The sequence below is a fragment of the Musca vetustissima genome, unplaced genomic scaffold (genome assembly GCF_032173495.1).
Source record: "Musca vetustissima isolate MV318-11 ecotype Yass unplaced genomic scaffold, APGP_CSIRO_Mvet_v1 utg31836, whole genome shotgun sequence".
NCBI classification, from domain to species: Eukaryota; Metazoa; Arthropoda; class Insecta; order Diptera; family Muscidae; genus Musca; species Musca vetustissima.
The window spans coordinates 232,818-253,510 of record NW_026880642.1 but is presented as its reverse complement, the minus strand read 5'-3'; the positions used below and the strand labels follow the sequence as shown (position 1 = coordinate 253,510).

General features: G+C 32.6%; 1 protein-coding gene across 1 annotated transcript in view; it reads left to right on the top strand.

Annotated features, from left to right (window-relative positions):
- The first annotated feature begins 17,892 nt into the window (after positions 1–17,892).
- Positions 17,893–20,693, top strand: part of LOC133326386 (EH domain-containing protein 3) — a 42,336-nt gene continuing 39,535 nt past the window's right edge. Inside the window, exon 1 of the mRNA XM_061535038.1 lies at positions 17,893–19,137. Coding sequence (XP_061391022.1) covers positions 17,913–19,137 — 1,225 coding nt within the window. The 5' untranslated portion in view covers positions 17,893–17,912. The remainder of the gene's footprint in view (positions 19,138–20,693) is intronic.

Sequence of the window (20,693 nt, the reverse complement as noted above, 5' to 3'; positions counted from 1 at the left end):
ATATCAATACACAATATGTTCAAATGGTCTTATTATTCTATATATAAATTTCTAATAAACTAGTTATTTATTTCTAGAGGAAAAAGTAAATTTGAATGCATTGGTTATAAACATATTGTGAATTAACAAACAAGTTAAAAAATAAGGAAGATCTTGAGCGAATGGATTTAGATGGGGTGCTGAAATAATGTTCAAAAATGGACTATATATACCTAGAACTTTTTGATCTTTTGTCCCCCGTTTTTAAATGAAATAGTTAGTTTTTCTTCGGTTCTTATTTGTAGCAAATCTACCTACTAAAAACGAATCAATATTGGTCCACTTTTTCGGATAGCCCCATTTACTGCCATACCCACTTTGGCAGACTCCTCAATTTGTTCAAAGGTGACTGTTACCGCTTGTAATGGTCCGCCAATTATACCGATGTCATCGGCGTAGGCGAGTAACATGTGTTGTTTAGTGTGCAGAGTGTCATTTATGTTTACCTTGGCCTCTTGTATGTCCTTTTCCAGCAGGATGTTAACAAGATCACACGACAAACCGTCTCCTTGTCTAAATTGTCGTTCGTTCTCCGGTAGGTCCTTCCTAAATAAAAGATCACACGACAAACTGTCACCATGCCTGAATCCTCGTTCGGTATTAAAGGTCTCCGATAGACCCTTTCTTAATTTAATTGCTGACCTTGTGTCAGTTAAAGTTATACAGCATACCCGTATTAATTTTTCAGGAATGCAGTCTACACATTATCAGTCAAATACAACGACGTTTCAACTGGGCATTCAAATATCGTATATGCATTTGATAACCGATGAATTCCCCTGGAGTTATAGAATCCTTGTTGTCTCGTACATTTTACATAACTAACGTATACAAGTCTCACCAATTCTGTCCTTTTTTGTAGTTGTAGTTTTTATGGTAAATGAATTATCCTCTATCCTTAAACTCTCTATTTTAGTTGTAGAACTTCTATTTTCCGAGCAAACACAGGCGATTTCAATTTGTTTACCGCTGTAACGGGAGAGAATCGTTTTTGTATCCAGTAGTTCGGATGACCTAATGCCTCTTTAAAGGATCGATGAATGGTCGGCTTTTGTTTCCTCAAATCATTCCATACTCAGAATCCGAGTCAAATACTTAACGGGATTCAATTTAAGTTCATCCCTTTATAGGGATCATCAGTGACCGTTGTCTTCTATTCCACGCAGACAAATTGAATACTCCGTTCCTATTTCTACGTAAAAGCCCTCGTCCGATTGTCTTTAACGACCTGTTAATAGGGCCGTTTTCCTCAAGACATTATTCACAGACTAGGGACGATTTCTTTGTGTCCCTTAGGATAGGTATCAGGCTGTCCTCAAATACTTCATAGAAGGGACATTTTATCCGTTATATGTCATCGTTTTTTTCGTCCTTCCTCGCGAATATCATAGAAAAGCATTATGAACTTCTCAATAATAAATGTATATTGTTATCTTCTCCGAGTTTGTCGCCAGTGTCATTCATCGACACGGTTGATGGTTGGTCGTACTAAATTTTCTATATATACTTTGAAATGTGAAATGTGCATTTTATTCTGTCTAAAATAGGACCTTTTGGTGTACAGGTTTTAGCATTTTCATTCATTTGATCACTATAAGAATTCATGTGGGTCTATAATACCCACATGAACTGTACTCCTTGTTATAGATAATGGTCGTTCCATTAGAGACAATACAATTCTTTGCAAGTTTCTGGTGTATTTTATTGTAATATCATTTTTGAAATTCAGACGCCCTTGGTCAGTATTTCTAATACTTATAGCTCTGGCAGGAAATCATATTTCAAAAAGATTACTACTGCCTTAATTAAAGTTACTAAAGCTTATTACTTTGGAACGGCTTTTTGGAAAGACCACAACTTCGTTGCACATTCAGTGCATTCCGTATGAATTGTATGGCCAATATATTGGTCTTTTTTGAAATACACAAAAATAATTTTGTTATATTTTATTGTATTCCAAGACAAACTTTTTGTGGAAATAATGTGCAATAAAAAATTTATTTATTTGTTTTGTTTTATCAATAATCATTTCATTTATTTTTTACAAAAACCTTATTTTAATATTTTCTTTACTGTTATTTTATTTTAATATTTACACCCAATAACCATAGGTTTTGAATAAATGTTTAAATTGTTCTTGATATAGTTGTTATATTGTACGTAGTGCCTGCCATAAAATATATCAATTTTATCAAAATGCAATTAAAGCAGTAACCCAACCCGTATATTCAAAGCCTATACCAAGAGAAAGAATTTTAATAAAAATAATAATATCCTCCCCCTTAAACCAAAACAAAACTCCTCTCAAATTATAAAATATATATTTATATAAAATATATTTTTAAAATTATAAGAATTATACAAATTTGTATGTGTCTATTCCAAATGTTTTTTCTGTATTTTTTGTAATTGCCACAAATCAAAAAAAAGTACGGAATAATTATTTATTTTTTATCAAATACCTAATCTACATACCCAAATCAAGATAACGAAAAACAAAATTATGTTATTTTTCTATAATATTTTAAAAATATCCCCTCCGCCCTACTCTCCTTCAACTTTATACAATATATGTAATAAATTTACAAAAAGGGATATATCTTTTAAATGTTTACCTACTATGTGTATTTTTGACCTAATTGTTTATTAGTATATTACTTTATAAGCAAGCAGTTATAATCACAAAATGACATACATGTCGTTACACATCATTAATTTATATTTCATTTTTTTATATACATTTATTTTTCACATATAATAAGTGGGTCTATGATAAACACCTTAAAAAGTATAGACATTGATTCTTTATCGTTTTTTGTTTGTTTTCTTTTGAGATTTTGCCAATTTTTCAAATCAATTTTATGCTGACTAAGAATGTGCACCATCAACGTCATTATTGTCACAACAAAATTGTTTTAGATACATATATAGTCTATTGCAAATTTACACAATGCAACAAAAATTAAATTTCTACAAAATTCAAATTAATATTTCTAATGTTTTTATGGTCACGTGCCATAAAACCAATTGATATGGTAACCTAAATTATTTTATTCTTCGTATATGTTCGCTGGATGTTAAAGTCCAAAGTTGATATGCTATTTCAGTTAAAGTCTTAAAATATAAGTCTTGTAAATCATTAGTGGGTGAAAGCCAACCTACCAAAAACTGTCTACATATTTCCAATTTCAACATTCCCCTCAGTTATTATTATTCCTGAGCCTATTTATTATGTAGCACTGTGTTTTTACATATTCTAATCGTTATGCTATGTGTTTTCTTTTATTAGCACTTTGGGACATTACTTTATCGCCTACATGTTATAAATATATTTTAGATGTAGTATTAAAATATATTTATAAATAATTTGGATGCATTCCTTTTCGTATATATTATTAATGATTATTCTGCTTGTTGGTTCGATATAATAATAGGTTTTAGGAGGTATAATGATTATGGTAGAATTGGAAGAATTTTTAAGTATTATTATTCAACATTTGAAAAACAGACTCTTAAAAAATTGGTCAAATATTAGTTACCTATTGAAAGAGAATACGTCCTTGTAACATGTATCTGTTGAAGGAGTCCAGACATTACGGGTTGCCAGGTTAGGTTATGAATCACACCTTGTTCGCAGTATGGTGATATCTTTCGAGCCGTAGTAATGATAAACTTTTATTTGATGGACAATGAATAGAAATGCCAGTCGTATCAGGTGGATGACTTATAGACACCTAGAACTTTTGTGTTATTAATAGTCGGTCCAAATTAAGTTTTTGTTTGAAACTGGACAACAACGCAGAAGGTGGGCAATTCAGTCAGGCTGGCAACCTTAATCAGAGCCATAAGGATACACTTTGTTGCAGTCCCCATGGCGGCATGCCGGTAGGATAAAGCTTCACAGCTGACAACAGAACGCCCTGTTGCTATAATCCCATGTTCTGCCGGCAAGTGACTAGAGAACATTTTTCCTGCTCTTGAACTTATCGCGTGGATGACTTATAGACACCTAGAACTTTGTTGAATTCGTGGTGGATAATTCTTTGTAAATTCAAATCTGAATCACTCTAATTTAGATTCAATCAAATGTATGTCAAAGTGTATGTTTCAAAAACTGGGGAGATCTGCTAGAAACTTCTGTGGTCGAAACAGAAAATGATATATATTTAACCAGACCGGAAGAAAATATATACATATACAATAACTGAAATACAAGTATTGAGTATTGCTAAAATAAAAAATAAAGCTTATGCTATTTGGAACTTATTACTTTAAAATATATATTTATGTTATTGTCAAATATCTTTATTTTTAATACAATTTGTATAGTATTATTTCTATAATTTTTTTTAATTTCTTTGTGTTCAATTTTGATTATATTATTTTGTTTTTATTTTTCATTTTCAGATTCCATCATTACGGCCCTCAAATTGCCATAAATGTAGAAACTAGAAACAATATTGCTTTTTTAAAATACATTAGTTTTTTCTTTTTGTTATCAATAAAATTAAAAGTTAAACTTTTTTATTTTATTTTTTAAGACATACCTAAGATATAATACAAATACAATATAAATACATAGCTTATTTTCATAAACGTACCCAGAGATCTACTAGTAACTGCTTGTTTACAAGGCAAAATATTAATGTATTTTTTATATACATATATAGAAACAATAAATAATTAAAAACAAATAAATACGAAAAAACCAAATCAAAATTCTATGATCCTCTTTATTCACCTCTGTATTCCAATTTCTATTTTTCTCTCTCTATCTTTATTATATTACTATAAATGTGTGTTGTTTATTTTGTTATTTATTATTATTACTATTATGTATTATTACAATTATATTAAATTATACAATATATGGAATTATTAAGGCTAAACAAAAAATTAAATGAAACAACAAATTAATTATTAATAAAAATAATCTAAATTATATACATGTATATTTATTAATAAATAAACAAACAAACAAAAAAAAGAAAAACAATAAATTAAAAATTATATTTATTATTATAATTAAAGAAAAAGATAAAACAAACTCCTTTGGTGAGTTTTTTTAGGTTAACCCAAAATAGACAAATGACAAATGGTCAATAAAAATGGCTCCTAGGTAAAACATGAATGAAGATTATTATGAAAAACAACAACAACTTATAACACCTAAAACAATACCTTATTTATTATAACTTATAACAAAAAAAGAGAAAATCGAAAAAGAACTTATAACTAATCAATAAAATATTAACAAAAAACAAAAGAAATACCAATGTCTAACTCCTCTCCTACCCCCCAAACTAATCCCCCTTAACATAAAAACAATAATAATTCTGAAAACAAAAACCAAACTGTCTCATGTTGGAATATTAAGTATATACAACATTATTATATATATTATTATACACCTATTAAACTACTTATATAATATCTATTAAACAATTAAATAACAACAACAAAACAAAAACAATAATATTTATAAAATACAAAAAAACCCTAATGAAAAAGAACAAGAACAACGTTTGGACTAATGTACGGAAAAACAAAGATATTATATTAACAGAGTTTCGCTAAGGACGTATATCCTTAATCCTTATTAAGCCTATACAACAACAATAATAAAGAAAACAATATACTCCGCATAGAATTACTACAACAACAATAAAAAATGAAAAAAGACAAAGACAAGAAGTAAAAGCAAAAAAACACAAAAAAAACAAATTGTGTATGATTTATGGTATAATGGTATTTTTTGGGATTTAAACCACAAATGAACTCAAAACAATAATAATTGTAATTTTCAAATAAAAAACCAAAATAAATTAATAAATAAAAAAACAAACATAAGACAACTAACACAGTTATATTTATTAAATAATATTAAAATAATAAAAACAAACAATTATTATTAAACAATAGTTTTTATTGTTAAGTCTTTATATTTTATTTGCACGCACTTTTTTACAATTCCTCTTGAATAGAAGTGAACCTACACCTTTTTGAGACATTATGAAAACTCAATTCAATGGAACAAATGAAGGTTCTTAACATGATCAAGCATAATTAATTGTGAAATCGAATAATTGAAAGTTCACATAAATGACTATATCAAACAAGCAAGATCGATCAGTAGCATAGAAACATGTTTTTACGTCCGATCATAATGAGCCTCCCATATGTAGTGAGATAGCAAATTAAGACCACACATAATTCATATCTTGCTTTACATAAGGACCACATTTTCGGATGTAATATAGAATTGGTAAAAATTTTACGAAATGCATTTAATGGATAAAATCGGAGCTATATGCGCTTCACAAGATTTTTTCTAATGTTGGCCCTTTTTTGGGAAGTACCGGACTTGATGTAGATAATGTAAAAATAGTCTGATGAAATTGGATATTCCTTTCGATTCATAAAAGATTTACAAATTTTCACATTTTGGCGCTTTGCAGGTTTTTAAAGCAATAACGACGATGTGCATAGTTTGGATTTGGTATTCAATTTTGACACTTTGTGGGTGAGATACCGGAATGTGTGGACCAATTAACCGCATCTTCACATTTAATCTAGGTCTCATGAAATATGTTGTTCCGCCTGCTTCATACGAGATTTATACATTTTACAAATATTAAATTTGGTGGGGAAGGAACTGTTATATGTGTAGACGCCAGTCGAACGTGACGTTCCGGAATACGAAGTCAAAACCCCGCAGAGTGAAGTAGGGAGTTCTCTTTGGAACTGTTTAATCCCCACCTTTCAGTATTCTACGCTCTGCAGACGGCATGGAGACCGTTAAGTATGCAGATGATTGTATGATAATGGCGTTGGGTCCTACGTTGAAGACATATGTGTAAGGATGAACGCCGATTTACCTTCCTTTTTCCACGTGAGGAATATGAAAATTTCGAGCACGAAATCTTCGGCCACATTGTTCACCAGATGGAGGGCGGAGATGAGAATGTCATTGGGTGTGCGGGTCGAGGGGCACACAATTCCGACCAAAAACTGCCACAAAATTCGTGGGGTCACATTAGACGCCGAATCGTATTCGAATCGTCCGTGCAAACCACAGGTATCTGCGATAAGTTGAAATTAGGTCCTCAAGTCTCTTGTCGGCAGCACTTGAGGCGCAGGTAAGGAAACCTAGTTGACATCTTACAAAACGATAAGTCGGTCTGGGTGCCTCTGTATAACACCAGTGGACCATCTTCATGAGCATAGTCATATGCTTTCGCAGCAATACTTGCTTGGGTGCATTAACGACAATCATCCTAACCATCATATGGCGGATAAAACTGCCCTATCCAGGCGTCGCAGGAAGGATATGCATGATCTAGAAAGAAAAAGAGAGAGGCCGAACGTTGTAAAAGAGAGCCTCTGTATTATGTTGCCTATCGCGCAGTTCTGAATAGCATTCATATTGACACTTTAAAAAACATGTCTTAAATCCTCAAAATACCGAAAATTGGGGAAACTGCTGTTATATTAAACAGTGAGTTCTATCGTGATTTCACATATGCTAATCTACTAGTATTTTATTCTGAGAATATATATTTTATGGGACTCCATGCAACATTCTAGGTTTTTGTAATACATAATTACAAATTTAAACATTCGGTCGTGTTGATATTTATACCCTAATACGAGAAATCGATTGGGACCTTTAAATTGAGTCCTTGTTAGAACTTTTTCTACCAAACGTTTTACCCACCGAGAGCCCGAAATGCAAAATGACAACCACTTCGACATATATTAAAAATATCAGAATAGTTTTATCCTCGTTTTATCGAAAGAGAGCCACTTTAGTAACATTTCCAAAATACCAAGTAATAACAATTTATGTGCAATATTTCAATGATCAATCTTAAATATTGAGACCTTCATCGTAGTTTCAACAGAAATGATCAAGAATATAATCAGCCTTATTCTGGATGTCAATTCCATGTGAATTCACTCGCTCTTTCCCTTCGCCTTATTCTGAACAACATCTTTGTGTGAATTTTTTCGCATTCTCGCTTTCGCCTTATTCTGAATGAAGTTCGAAAGCGAAAAAATCCGCTTTGGGGAAAAATTAGGTATTCTGGATTACAGGGAGTAGGAGAATGAGATGAAATTTTGTGCGATTTTTTTCGCTAATAAATTCAAAGTGAGTTGACTACAAAAACATAAGTAATAAATATTTTTATGAAAAATATTAACACAATAGTTATTCTATGACGATTTAGAATATTATAAATGATAGTAAGCAAATATTTATCTGGAAAACAGCAAATAAAATGCATTTGGAAATCCTATTGATAATGATACATGCTGAACCAAATATTGCCAAGGTAATAATGAATATTTAAGTCGAGTTTGATGCATTTTGGAGGCGAAAAACAGACATTTTGGGTGAGGATCTGTATCTCAGGAAAAAAAAAATATAGAAAAACCAAATTTGCATAATGAACCGCTTAACAGTGAAAAACTTAAATAAAAATTATGAAACAAAAAAAAAAAAATACAAAAAATATTTTTTTTTTTTCAAAATTATCGTTTGTATTATTTGAAGGAAGAAATAAAGGAGTAGGAGCATAACAGGCCACTTTAAGAATTTGGAGAGATAAAATGTCGAAATTAAATAAAAAGGCACACAATTATGTGCCTGTGTTTTTCCCATCATAAAAAAATGTTCTTTTATTTGTAATCTATTGTAGTTGTTGTACCAAAATGCATCAAAACAATGAACAGCTGTTTCACATGTCATATTGTAGGTTGCCATATTTTCAAACTTTAATTAATTTTCTTTTAATTACAAAGCATTTATAAAGCGGATTCTTGATATTTCACATTTATATTGTTATAAAGTTTAAACCACAATAACAAGTAAAAATTTTTAATTAAATAATCAATAAATAAACAGCCTTATTCTGGATGTCAATTCCACGTGAATTTACTCGCTCTTCCCCTTCGTCTTATTCTGAACAACATTTTTGTGTGAATTTTTTCGCATTCTCGCTTTCGCCTTATTCTGAATGAAGTTCGAAAGCGAAAAAATCCGCTTTGGGGAAAAATTAGGTATTCTGGATTACAGTGAGTAGGAGAATGAGATGAAATTTTGTGCGAATTTTTTCGCTAATAAATTCAAAGTGAGTTGACTACAAAAACATAAGTAATAAATATTTTTATGAAAAATATTAACACAATACTTATTCTATGACGATTTAGAATATTATAAATGATAGTAAGCAAATATTTATCTGGAAAACAGCAAATAAAATGCCTTTGGAAATCCTATTGATAATGATGCATGCTGAACCAAGTATTGCCAAGGAATGTATAAAGGTAATAATGAATATTTAAGTCGAGTTTGATGCATTTTGGAGGCGAAAACAGACATTTTGGGAGAGGATCTGTATCTCAAGAAAAAAATTAAAGAAAACCCAAATTTGCCTAATGAGCCGCTTAACAGTGAAAAACTTAAATAAAAATTATGAAAAAAAAAATACAAAAAATATTTTTTTTTTTTCAAAATTATCGTTTGCATTATTTGAAGGAAGAAATAAAGGAGTAGGAGCATAACAGGCCACTTTAAGAATTTGGAGAGATAAAATATCGACATTAAATAAAAAGGCACACAATTATGTGCCTGTGTTTTTCCCATCATAAAAAAATGTTCTTTTATTTGTAGTCTATTGTAGTTGTTGTACCAAAATGCATCAAAACAATGAACAGCTGTTTCACATGTCATGTTGTAGGTTGCCATATTTTCAAACTTTAATTAATTTTCTTTTAATTACAAGGCATTTATAAAGCGGATTCTTGATATTTCACATTTATATTGTTATAAAGTTTAAACCACAATAACAAGTAACAATTTTTAATAAAATAATCAATAAATAAAATATTGAAAAATATTACACAATTAAATTACAATGAGGTAACACACATTACAACTTAAATTACAATATGGCAACACACATTACAACTTAAATTATAATATGGCAACACGAATCTTTTTTTCAACCACCATTTTCGAAAACTCGAATCCGCATCTCGCATTTTTTGCGTCTCCCTATTCATTCAGAATAAGGCGAGAATGTGAAAGCGAAAATTTTTGTATGTGCGAGATATCTCCCAGCGAATATCCAGAATAAGGCTGAATATTCTTTATGAGTGTTCCGACACTTCACCTTGTATAGGATATTGTCCCGTTTCGGAGTAATTCTAGTTGAATAAAACAATTTCAATAAAATGTTAAAGACTACGTTACGAAATTATGTTTATCACAATTTACACAAACTTTTATACATACATAGTATATTATTGCCATTTAAGATGGAAAATTAAAGATATGGATCTGGCTATTAAAGCAAAACAAAAGCCATTTCCTTGGACACAAGGTAAGCATCAAACCCTAATGGTGAATTATTGAATCTCTTTTTTATTGTTTTCTCCCCATATTATTTCTTTTATCACAGATCGATATCATAAATGTATGTACTATATATTTTGTATTTTCTATGTCTGGAGAGAAAATAGCATTACACAAGACAAGACAAAAAAAAAACAACACACGGCATCAGATAAAATTGACCTCAATCCTTGTGTTTCCTAAAAGCTACCACTTCCAGGCTATATTATTGTTGTTCTTCTTTATTGAAAACACGTGCTGCTTGGGTGTTAAAACCACCCCATATCACAATTGTATATAAATACATACATATATGTATATGTATGGATGGATGTGAGTATATAAAGTGATGCAAATAATAGACTGGTGTTTTTGTTAAATTAATTTAAATTAAACATTTAATAAAATCGAACCATTTTTCGATCATTTTTAATGACTTAAAAATATGAATATTTATTTTTTTAATCTTAAATATTTTATTAATAACATGGAATTATTTTATAATGGGCTATCCTACCATTAATCTAAAACAATATAGCACAAAATAAAACATTAAAAAAATAATATTTATTTAGGGAAAAAGAAATCCATTATTTTTATATGAATTATATGACGTTATTTAACATGCTTCCGAATGTCCAATTTGGGCAAATATCCACCGTTTTGTTGTATGATTTGTTGCCATTTTAAAGGCAACTTCATAAAGTCTCTCTTGTAGAAGTCCTGCTCTCTATTTGCAAAAAAAAAACTCTAGTAGTCGATTTTCACAATCCTCTCTAGATACCAATTTTTGATCATTAAAGAAATTTTGCAATGCAAGAAAAATATGATAATCGCTTGGTACCCAACCAAGCTCGCGATGTTTCTGGCAAGCCACTGTAGATATGTGTGGCCTAGCGTTGTCCTGGTGGGACACGACACCTCTCCTGTTGGCCGTTTCTGGTCAATGGCTATCTTTCTTCAAACGTTCCAGTTGTTGACAGTAGAGATCAGAATTTAGCGTTTGTGCATATGGAAGCAACTCATAATAAATAATCCCCTCCCAGTCCCACCAACTGCATAGCAGAACCTTCCTGGCCTTTAGTCCTGGTTTGGCCACCGTTTGAGGTGCTTCAACGCTATTTGATCACGATCGTTTTTTCACAGGGTTATCGTGTGTGATCCATTTCTAATCTCCAGTCACCATATGTTTGAGAAATAAGTCTATTTCATACCGTATGACCAAGGCTTCGCAGATGGAAATTCGAAACATCCTATTTTTTCTGTTAGTTGGTGTGGCAACCAAACATCGAGCTTCTTTTTGAATCCAGCTTTGTGTAAATGGTTTTAAAGAGTTTTTTTAGTAATTATTGGTCTCTATTTGAACGTAATCCTGTCCCATTATAAATATTTCAAAAGCAGCAGTCAATTTTCAAACCGAAAAGGTTTTAATTTGTCAATTCAGGTTCTTCAAGGGTGCATAAATAATCTTAATGACATTTTCCAAGCCAAGTGGCTGTAATTTGTCATTCCCGGTTCTTGGTGGACGTAATGGTTTGTCCACCAAAAAATTGTGAGTATAGGATTGTATTTTGACATAGCTTCCAATTGAAGGTTTTGCCATATATGCGTAATTTTCAAACCTGAGTTCCTGCAATTTGGTATTCTCCGAGGATGAAAAACCTACATCAAGAAAGGTGATCAAATTTCAGAGTAAGATACAGTAGATTGGAATCTACCAGAAAAACGAATAACAATTTAATCATAGGCACAATAAGAAGATTGTATGATTTTATGTCGGAATATATATTCAAATGGCAAAACGATAGAACTGAATTTGCATTTTGGATTTTTTTCTAGGTTTGCTTTTTTAGAAGTTTGATGGCAATAAATATATTTTCGGTTTGGGAAAATCCTTCCTGTTGAAAAATGATTAATTTGGAAGCTGACCAAATCTGTCAGGTTTTTGTTATTCTCTTGGTTGAGAGTATAAACAATTCAGCTAAACCTTATTATGCTTGTTAATTTTGAAACCTGCCTCCGTTCAAACTTGTTACGTGACTTGCGTTCGTATTCCCTCATGGGTTATTATGGGCTGCTTCTCGTAATTAGATATTTATTGGTTTCTCATTTGAAATCAATAACAATTTTAATACCACCGCTTCCTGTTGTCCTCTGCACATACATATATGTATCCTTATTTTCAATTATCGTTGCTATGTGTTAAATAAGCATCCCTTTTTTCTTTGGCTGCTGCGTGTAAGAGTATACATACCCACACAAACAGACACCCGTCCGTACACACATTTTGATAGTGAATACTATGGATACTTTTAGTGGGCGTCTTCATTCATCGTTTTGCTCCATTTCACAGTTGACTAAGCTACTGTGTGTGTATAATGTGCCTCCCCCTGCCATCGTGTCCACAAGTAATCATGTTTTGCGTAAGGATTCCTTGTTGACATTGAAAATGAATGAAATGAACGTGGTTGTATGTTACATACAAACAGACATACATAAACAAAAATAAAAGTTATATATGTACATACAAACATATGTAAAGCATTTAGTATATGTAATGTATTTACTAACTTATATGTACGCACATAGATATGTATATTTATGTACATATTGACATAAATCCGAACCATGTTGCTTGACTGTTTTTTTTCTCCTTTCATGTTGTTCCATTGTTTAGCTTCATATCATGACAGTTTTGAAAGTAATCATGACTAATTCCTATTTGTTTTATGTGCTCTGCTTCTCTAGTCATCCTTTCAGCATCAGAAGGAAAAAGGATGAGCAACAGAGTATGTATTACGAACATAGCTATTTGTAAATATGTAGTAATACTTTACCAACGGCATTAGTAGTTAGAGGTCAGAGCATATAGTGGAATCAAGAAGACATTCTATGTAAAGTACATGTCAGAAGGCCAATGATTATGAAAAACAAAACTAAAACCCTTGGTAATGACTTAGTTGACCCAATTTTGTTGGCTCTGTTTATGTACATATATTGCGTGTTTTATACATACATGTAGTATAATTGTTTTCCCTTTTGTGTCTCATGATATTAAAATGGGAATAGTTTTGCTGGTATAGCCATGACTCTTAAACAGTTTATTTGTCAGCAATGTCATCAAGCTATATTTTGTTTCAAAATAAGTTTAAGTACAACGAAATAATCGGACAGGCATCTCGAAATATTCGTCGTAGAGTCCACTTATTTAATTCGGAAATCGGTATTTCCGGAGATGTGGGCATCTACAGTTCCGTTGGAACCATTGTATTTTCTAATAATTTATTATAAATTATTAAGGCAATATGGGTGACAGTGTAAAGCATTTGAAAATTTCAAAATTATAATATTCTTATAAAATATGTCCATACTTTCTGAGATATGTTTTTTTATAAAAAACAACAAACCGGGATTCAGCCTGAATATTTTGCAATAACAATTTTAAACCAGTACGGAAAGTTCAAAAGTCGGACGGGGCCGACTATATGATAACCTTCACCACTATGGGTACATACAAGAGGCGCTAATATATACAATATCCTGTAGATAGAACAAACATATCATCTTTAGAGGGCCTTGAAATTGGAATCGGGCAAATTTAAATGTGTGATCTACATAGACATTTGACCCTATTACAAAACCCCATAGACATACCATTCTGCAATCTATGAAAAATTCCGTGTCAATCGGGAAGACTTGGATTCTTTGGTGTACCATTTGTATAAAACCGAGCAAAATTATGTATGTATGTAAATCTGTACCTAATTGAACAACGGTGGCATATTTTGTATGCTGTAGCACAAAGCGCCGCCCACAATTTGATCTCGTGTATATGGAACAGACGTAGGCTCCATCTAGACTCAATGCAGTACGCTATACCATATTTCGTGCAAATCGAAAAAAATAATGGGGACATGGTGTACCATTAACATATCTAAATCTGAACCGATTTTCCCAAAACTTAAGACACATCATTCTAGACTTAATTCTGTACGTTATGCCAAATTTCGTGCCAATCGGAAAATTTATAGGGTCTTTGGTGCACCATTTACATTAAATTGGGCGAAAATATATATTGCAGCTATATCCGATTTTCCCAAAACTTAAGACACATCATTCTAGACTTAATTCAGTACGTTATGCCAAATTTCGTGCCAATCGCAAAATTTATAGGGTCTTTGGTGCACCATTTACATTAAATTGGGCGAAAATATATATTGCAGCTATATTCGATTTTCCCAAAACTTAAGACACATCATTCTAGACTTCGTTCAGTACGTTATGCCAAATTTCGTGCCAATCGGAAAATTTATAAATTGGGCGAAAATATATATAGCAGCTATATCTGAACCAATTTTCACGAAACTTAGCACACATCATTCGAGACACAACTCAACCCGCTATGCCAAATTTCGTGCAAATCGAAGGAAATGTAGGAGCTTTCGTACACAATTTACATAAAATCGGACGAAAATATATATGGGAGCTATATCTATATCTAAACCGATTTTCCTAAAAACCTAACACACATCATTCTAGACTTAATTCAGTACGTTATGCAAAATTTCTTGTCAATCGCAACATTTTTAGGGGCTTTGGTGCACCATTTACATTAAATCGGGCGAAAATATATATGGGAGCTATATCTAAATCTGAACCGATTTTCAGATCCTCTTCCCGTTTAAACTTTCGTGGTGTGAGGATCATAAATAGGGAATGTTCGTATATGATCCTCACACCACGAAAGGAATGTCCCCGTGTAAAATTTCGTAGTATTTGGTTCATAATTGCGGTTTTTAGAGCGACTAGAAAAACATAAATATTACGTTTTTGTTTCATATGATCCTCTAAATATTTATTGATGGCTGTCGTGCGATTAGTCAATAACTATATGGTGTAAAGAGAAAACATAGACGATGGTTCCAAAAACGCATCGGATTATAATTAAGCTTACTGAAAAAAAATTGTAATCATACAACTGGATGCAAACTTCATACTGAACGAAAATATAGAAATTTATGAAAACGCTATAGACGTGGTAAGTAATCTAAGTTCTGATTAATTTGATGTATTTGCAATGCATTTATTTTTCAAATTACAATACATTTTGACGAGCAGATTTTCTCACTTACCCCATTCCTTTTTTTATGTTGTTGTTTTTTGCATTTTTCAATATTTTCATGGCGAATCCTCTTGTGTTTAAAATATTTTCGCAAATGGTTAGCTTTTTATAATTTAAACAGCATTAAATACAAATTCTTTTATTACAATATATTTTAATTTTACATTTTGACTGGTTAAAGTAAAAAAATGCAATTATTGTGAATTGTCAATCAACGGTATATGACAAACCAAACAAATAAACCAATATTGTGAATTGCCGTAGGTTGTCGATAATACAGTTTTACAATGATAATGCAGTTTTGCCTACATAGAAATATAACATATAAAAAAATATATGAATCTAATTAACACTAGAACGCCGAAGGCAGTCATTTTGACCGCTTTCCTATTTCAAGTACAAAAGCAACTGTACATTTAATGACACTTTTTTTTTTAAAAATATGGTGACTTTTTGTACGTCATAGAATTACGTTTATTATAAAAAATTCACCAAATTTTAAAAAAAGTGTCATTAAATGCACAGTTGCTTTTGTACTTGAAATTGGAAAGCGGTCAAAATGACTGCCTTCGACGTTCTAGTGTTAAAGTTGCACTCCTCGACAACCTGTTCTTAATTTCACGTGTGGAATTTAATGTCGATTGAAAGAAATATAATATTCAATATGCGAAATTTTTTGGTGTGTTACAGACAAGGCTTTATTGATGCATATCAAAACTATCAAACCTTCTATGTTTATAAAGGAACAATAAAATATGTATTAATAATTTTGTTTTGCAGTTTCTGGAACTTTTTTAATAATGTTCATACTATTTATATCAGCATTATATAATGTGTCGATAACCTATTTTCACCAATAGATGTCAACGTTTATAATTGAAATAGTTTTGCGAAATCAACTAGATAACAAATGACAATTCCATAGCGTATATGTGAAAAAATAATCCACTAGATTTGTGAAAAAGATTGACGTGACGTATACGCTATGGAATTGACTTTTGAAATCGAGTTCTTCACACGATATATGTAATTTATTAAACATTTTGCAAAGGAACCTCTGCTTAAGTTGATTTCAGGGGTTCATCTCCGATTTTTCTGAAAGTTTTTACACATAGGAGGCTGTTAAAAACATGTTAATTTAAAATAAATTTTCGATCCCGTTGCCGAATTTTCCACCTGTCCATAGGAGAAAGTCTTAAATCCCTTGCCCACAGTAGACGATCTACGAAAAGGTTTAATATAAAAGGGGCTTTGAATAGCGTAGGAAAATTTCTCACCTGTCCAGAGGAGAAAGTATTAAATTCTCTGCTTTAGGAAAATACAGTAGCCGAATTTTCCACTTGTCCATAAGATAAAGTCTAAAATCCTGGCCGAAGGCCTTTGTGGACCATCATTGGTTATGAGAATGTGAATTTCGGAACATCAAGGTTCCATATCGCGGGATGTATGTTATCCGAGATGAGTACTTAACTGCACATGCTCCGGATCGTCTTTCTATATAAAGGACCCAATTTTATAATTTTATGAAAAATTCGTGATTTATTTGGTGCTTTTATTTTGAAACCCTCTGAAGAATTTTTATTTAAATAAAGTGGCAAGTCACGTCCAAAAATGAGTATGTACACATAAATTATTTTAATACCATAAATTACATGATTTTGACAATTCTAACAACATTGATTGATTTGATACTTTCCAACACTATTTCGTTGTCACCCTGTTTTCTATTACGTTTGCCGGCATCGATAAAACCATCTCCTATCAGCTGTTCACTAAATGTCGATAACAATGTTTATTGCAATTGTCAAAATCAGAATGACGTATGACGTTCAATTGTAGTCTGTTTTTTATCAGAGTTGTAGCACTAAATTCCGTACGTGTCGTATTCAGTTTAAAGCGGACGGGTCGGGTAGTGTTCCATTTCTTACAATTTTAAGACCAATCAGAATTATTATATTTTGCTAACTAGAAAAATACCCATCCCATTTGGCATATCAGTAATTTTGTCAAAATTTTACGTTTTTCTTTTCGAAACATAAAAAAATAATTTGTGTTTTTCTGAAAGGCCATTACTTTTGTTGGGAAATGCAAGTAGTAGTGCGCTGGGTGCTGTGTGTGTAGAAAGAAGAATTCGGAAAAAAGCATAAAAAAAGAAGTGACGGAATTTTTCCAAAAATAAGTTATCTCTCGGGTTTGCCTGATTGTCGTTGTGAATCATAAAACAAACAACTAAACTACTCACTACACACTAATATCAGTGTTCAATTTTTGGGGCGGTACAGAAAAAACTGCACTATCAGAAAATAATAAAAAAAATTCGAAGGAAGAAGAACAACATAAAATTTCGTCAAAATGTTTAGTTTTTTGAAACGTGAAAAGAACAACCAGGAGGTGGTGGAGAATGTCATCGGTGAACTGAAGAAAATCTACAAAAGCAAATTGTTGCCTTTGGAGGAGCATTATCAGTTCCATGACTTCCACTCTCCCAAATTGGAGGATCCTGATTTCGATGCCAAGCCCATGATTCTGTTGGTTGGCCAGTATTCAACAGGTAAAACCACTTTCATTCGTTACTTGTTGGAACGTGATTTCCCTGGCATTCGCATTGGCCCCGAACCCACCACCGATCGTTTTATTGCCGTCATGCACGACGACAAGGAAGGTGTCATCCCTGGTAATGCTTTGGTTGTTGATCCCAAAAAACAATTCCGTCCGCTAAGCAAATACGGCAATGCCTTCCTGAATCGTTTCCAATGTTCGTCGGTCAACTCGCCAGTATTGCAGGCCATTTCCATTGTGGACACCCCCGGCATTTTGTCAGGTGAAAAGCAACGCATTGATCGTGGCTACGACTTCACAGGAGTTTTGGAATGGTTTGCCGAACGTGTTGATCGTATCATTTTGTTGTTCGATGCCCACAAATTGGATATTTCCGATGAATTCCGTCGTTCGATTGAGGCTCTGAAGGGACACGACGACAAGATTCGCATTATCCTCAACAAGGCCGATATGGTTGATCATCAACAGCTGATGCGTGTCTACGGTGCTCTTATGTGGTCATTGGGCAAAGTTTTGCAAACACCCGAAGTGGCCCGTGTCTATATTGGCTCGTTCTGGGATCAACCTCTCCGATTCGATGCCAATCGCCGTCTATTCGAAGATGAAGAGCAGGATCTCTTCCGTGATTTGCAATCACTGCCACGCAATGCAGCTCTGCGTAAACTTAACGATTTAATTAAACGTGCCCGCCTCGCCAAGGTTCACGCCTTCATCATTTCGGAATTGCGTAAGGATATGCCATCGGTGTTCGGCAAGGATAGTAAAAAGAAAGATTTGATTAAGAATTTGGGTCAAGTCTACGATCGTATTCAACGTGAACATTCAATTTCCCCTGGTGATTTCCCAGATATTAAGAAAATGCAAGAAGTCCTACAGCATCAAGACTTTACGAAATTCCATTCGTTGAAACCACATCTGCTGGATATTGTCGATAATATGTTGGCAAAGGATATTGCCAAATTGATTGAGATGATACCACAGGAAGAGATGACAATGGTGTCGGAGCCAATGGTTAAGGGTAAGCTGGGTTTTAGAATTTTTATTATTTGTTATTGGTATTAAAATATTAAAAATTGTAAAAAAATGACACAGTGTTTTCACCTTTTTAAAAAGCTTTTTTTATTCCTGTGGAGTTTGTTCTACATATAGCTACTGTTTCGGTTAAATTATACTTTGAAAAAATCTTCGATGTTTGAGGTTTGGGTTATGGAATTAATTCCCGAAACATCAAGAATTTTTCCTTTATGTAGATTGTTTTTATTCACTTACTTCGGATTAAAGAAAATTCGACTTATGGAAAATCGACTGTACAACAAAAACCTCTGTATACAAATTTTCAACTTTAGCAGCACCGGTTACTTGCTTGTCATGCAAAAATTTGCACCTATGGAATGTAATTTTTTTTTGTAACACATTGCACTTTTCTTTTCGAATACTTGTCATTTCCAAATGAATCATCATTGTTCGTTCACACGTGAATTGTCACATACCTATATAGCTTTGACTTTTGACAAGTAGCCCTAGTGACTTTGAAATATCTGAACAATTACGTTACACTGTGTAATTTTTGACTCAACATTGAATGGAATTAATTAAATTTGAATATTGAATATAGATTAAATGCAAGTATGATTTTTCACATTATATTTTATTTTGAGGTTGAAATGTTAGGAAAATGGAGTATCGATTGTCCGCGAATTCCTGCTATTAATTACTTGAAATATTGGTCGAAACCCCCATTGTAGATAGATTTGCCTAAAATTTTAAGAATGCACAACGGCCTATACTTATGGATGAAGCCCAAATTTTCGATTCTACCTATTCCGATGATAATACCAAACCTGTAGTCTCGGCGGAATGGGCCTAGGAATTTGAAAAGGGTATCCAGAGAAAAAATGTTGCTACCTACCTATATTGGCTTTAGCCATAAGTCTATGGGCCATAGAATTGTAGAAGGACGGACAATTTGTCGTGACATGGCACGACAGATAACATGCTAAAAAGAACTGTTTAGTCAACAACACATGTTGCTTGACTGACAGTATCTTGGTCTCCTTATGGAGGTGATCGACGCTCATCATCTGAACACTCGTTTGAAATTCGCAGTGCATTATTTTGAGTAGTTTGCAATGATCTCCTCCTCTCCTCTAATTAAGGATGGAAAAACCTTATATGTCGTTACCAACGTTTCTTTATCCTTGCACCAGGAGGTGTCAGACAAAGCTTTCAGAACTTTATTTCTAGCTTTCACCTTCTGGTTGATGTAGTTGTTGAAGTTCTTCTACTCAATTGGACGACGACTCAATACAACGTGCCGGACAGAAGTCCTATATTGTATGATAACTTCGCGTCTCCTGATCTCAATTGTGTCAAAAGCATCTTAGTATTTCGAGGTAGCAATTGTTCTTCCGCTGTCGGCAGATCTCCACGTAATTTGCTGTGACTACGTTGAAGCAATTCTTTATTTCACAGATATGACAGTTGATCTGATATCCTCCCTTTAGATTGTAAAGATCTTTGGTGGTGCTTGCGTACCCACAAGGAGGTGACTTTAATGCCTGTTTCTGTAGCACC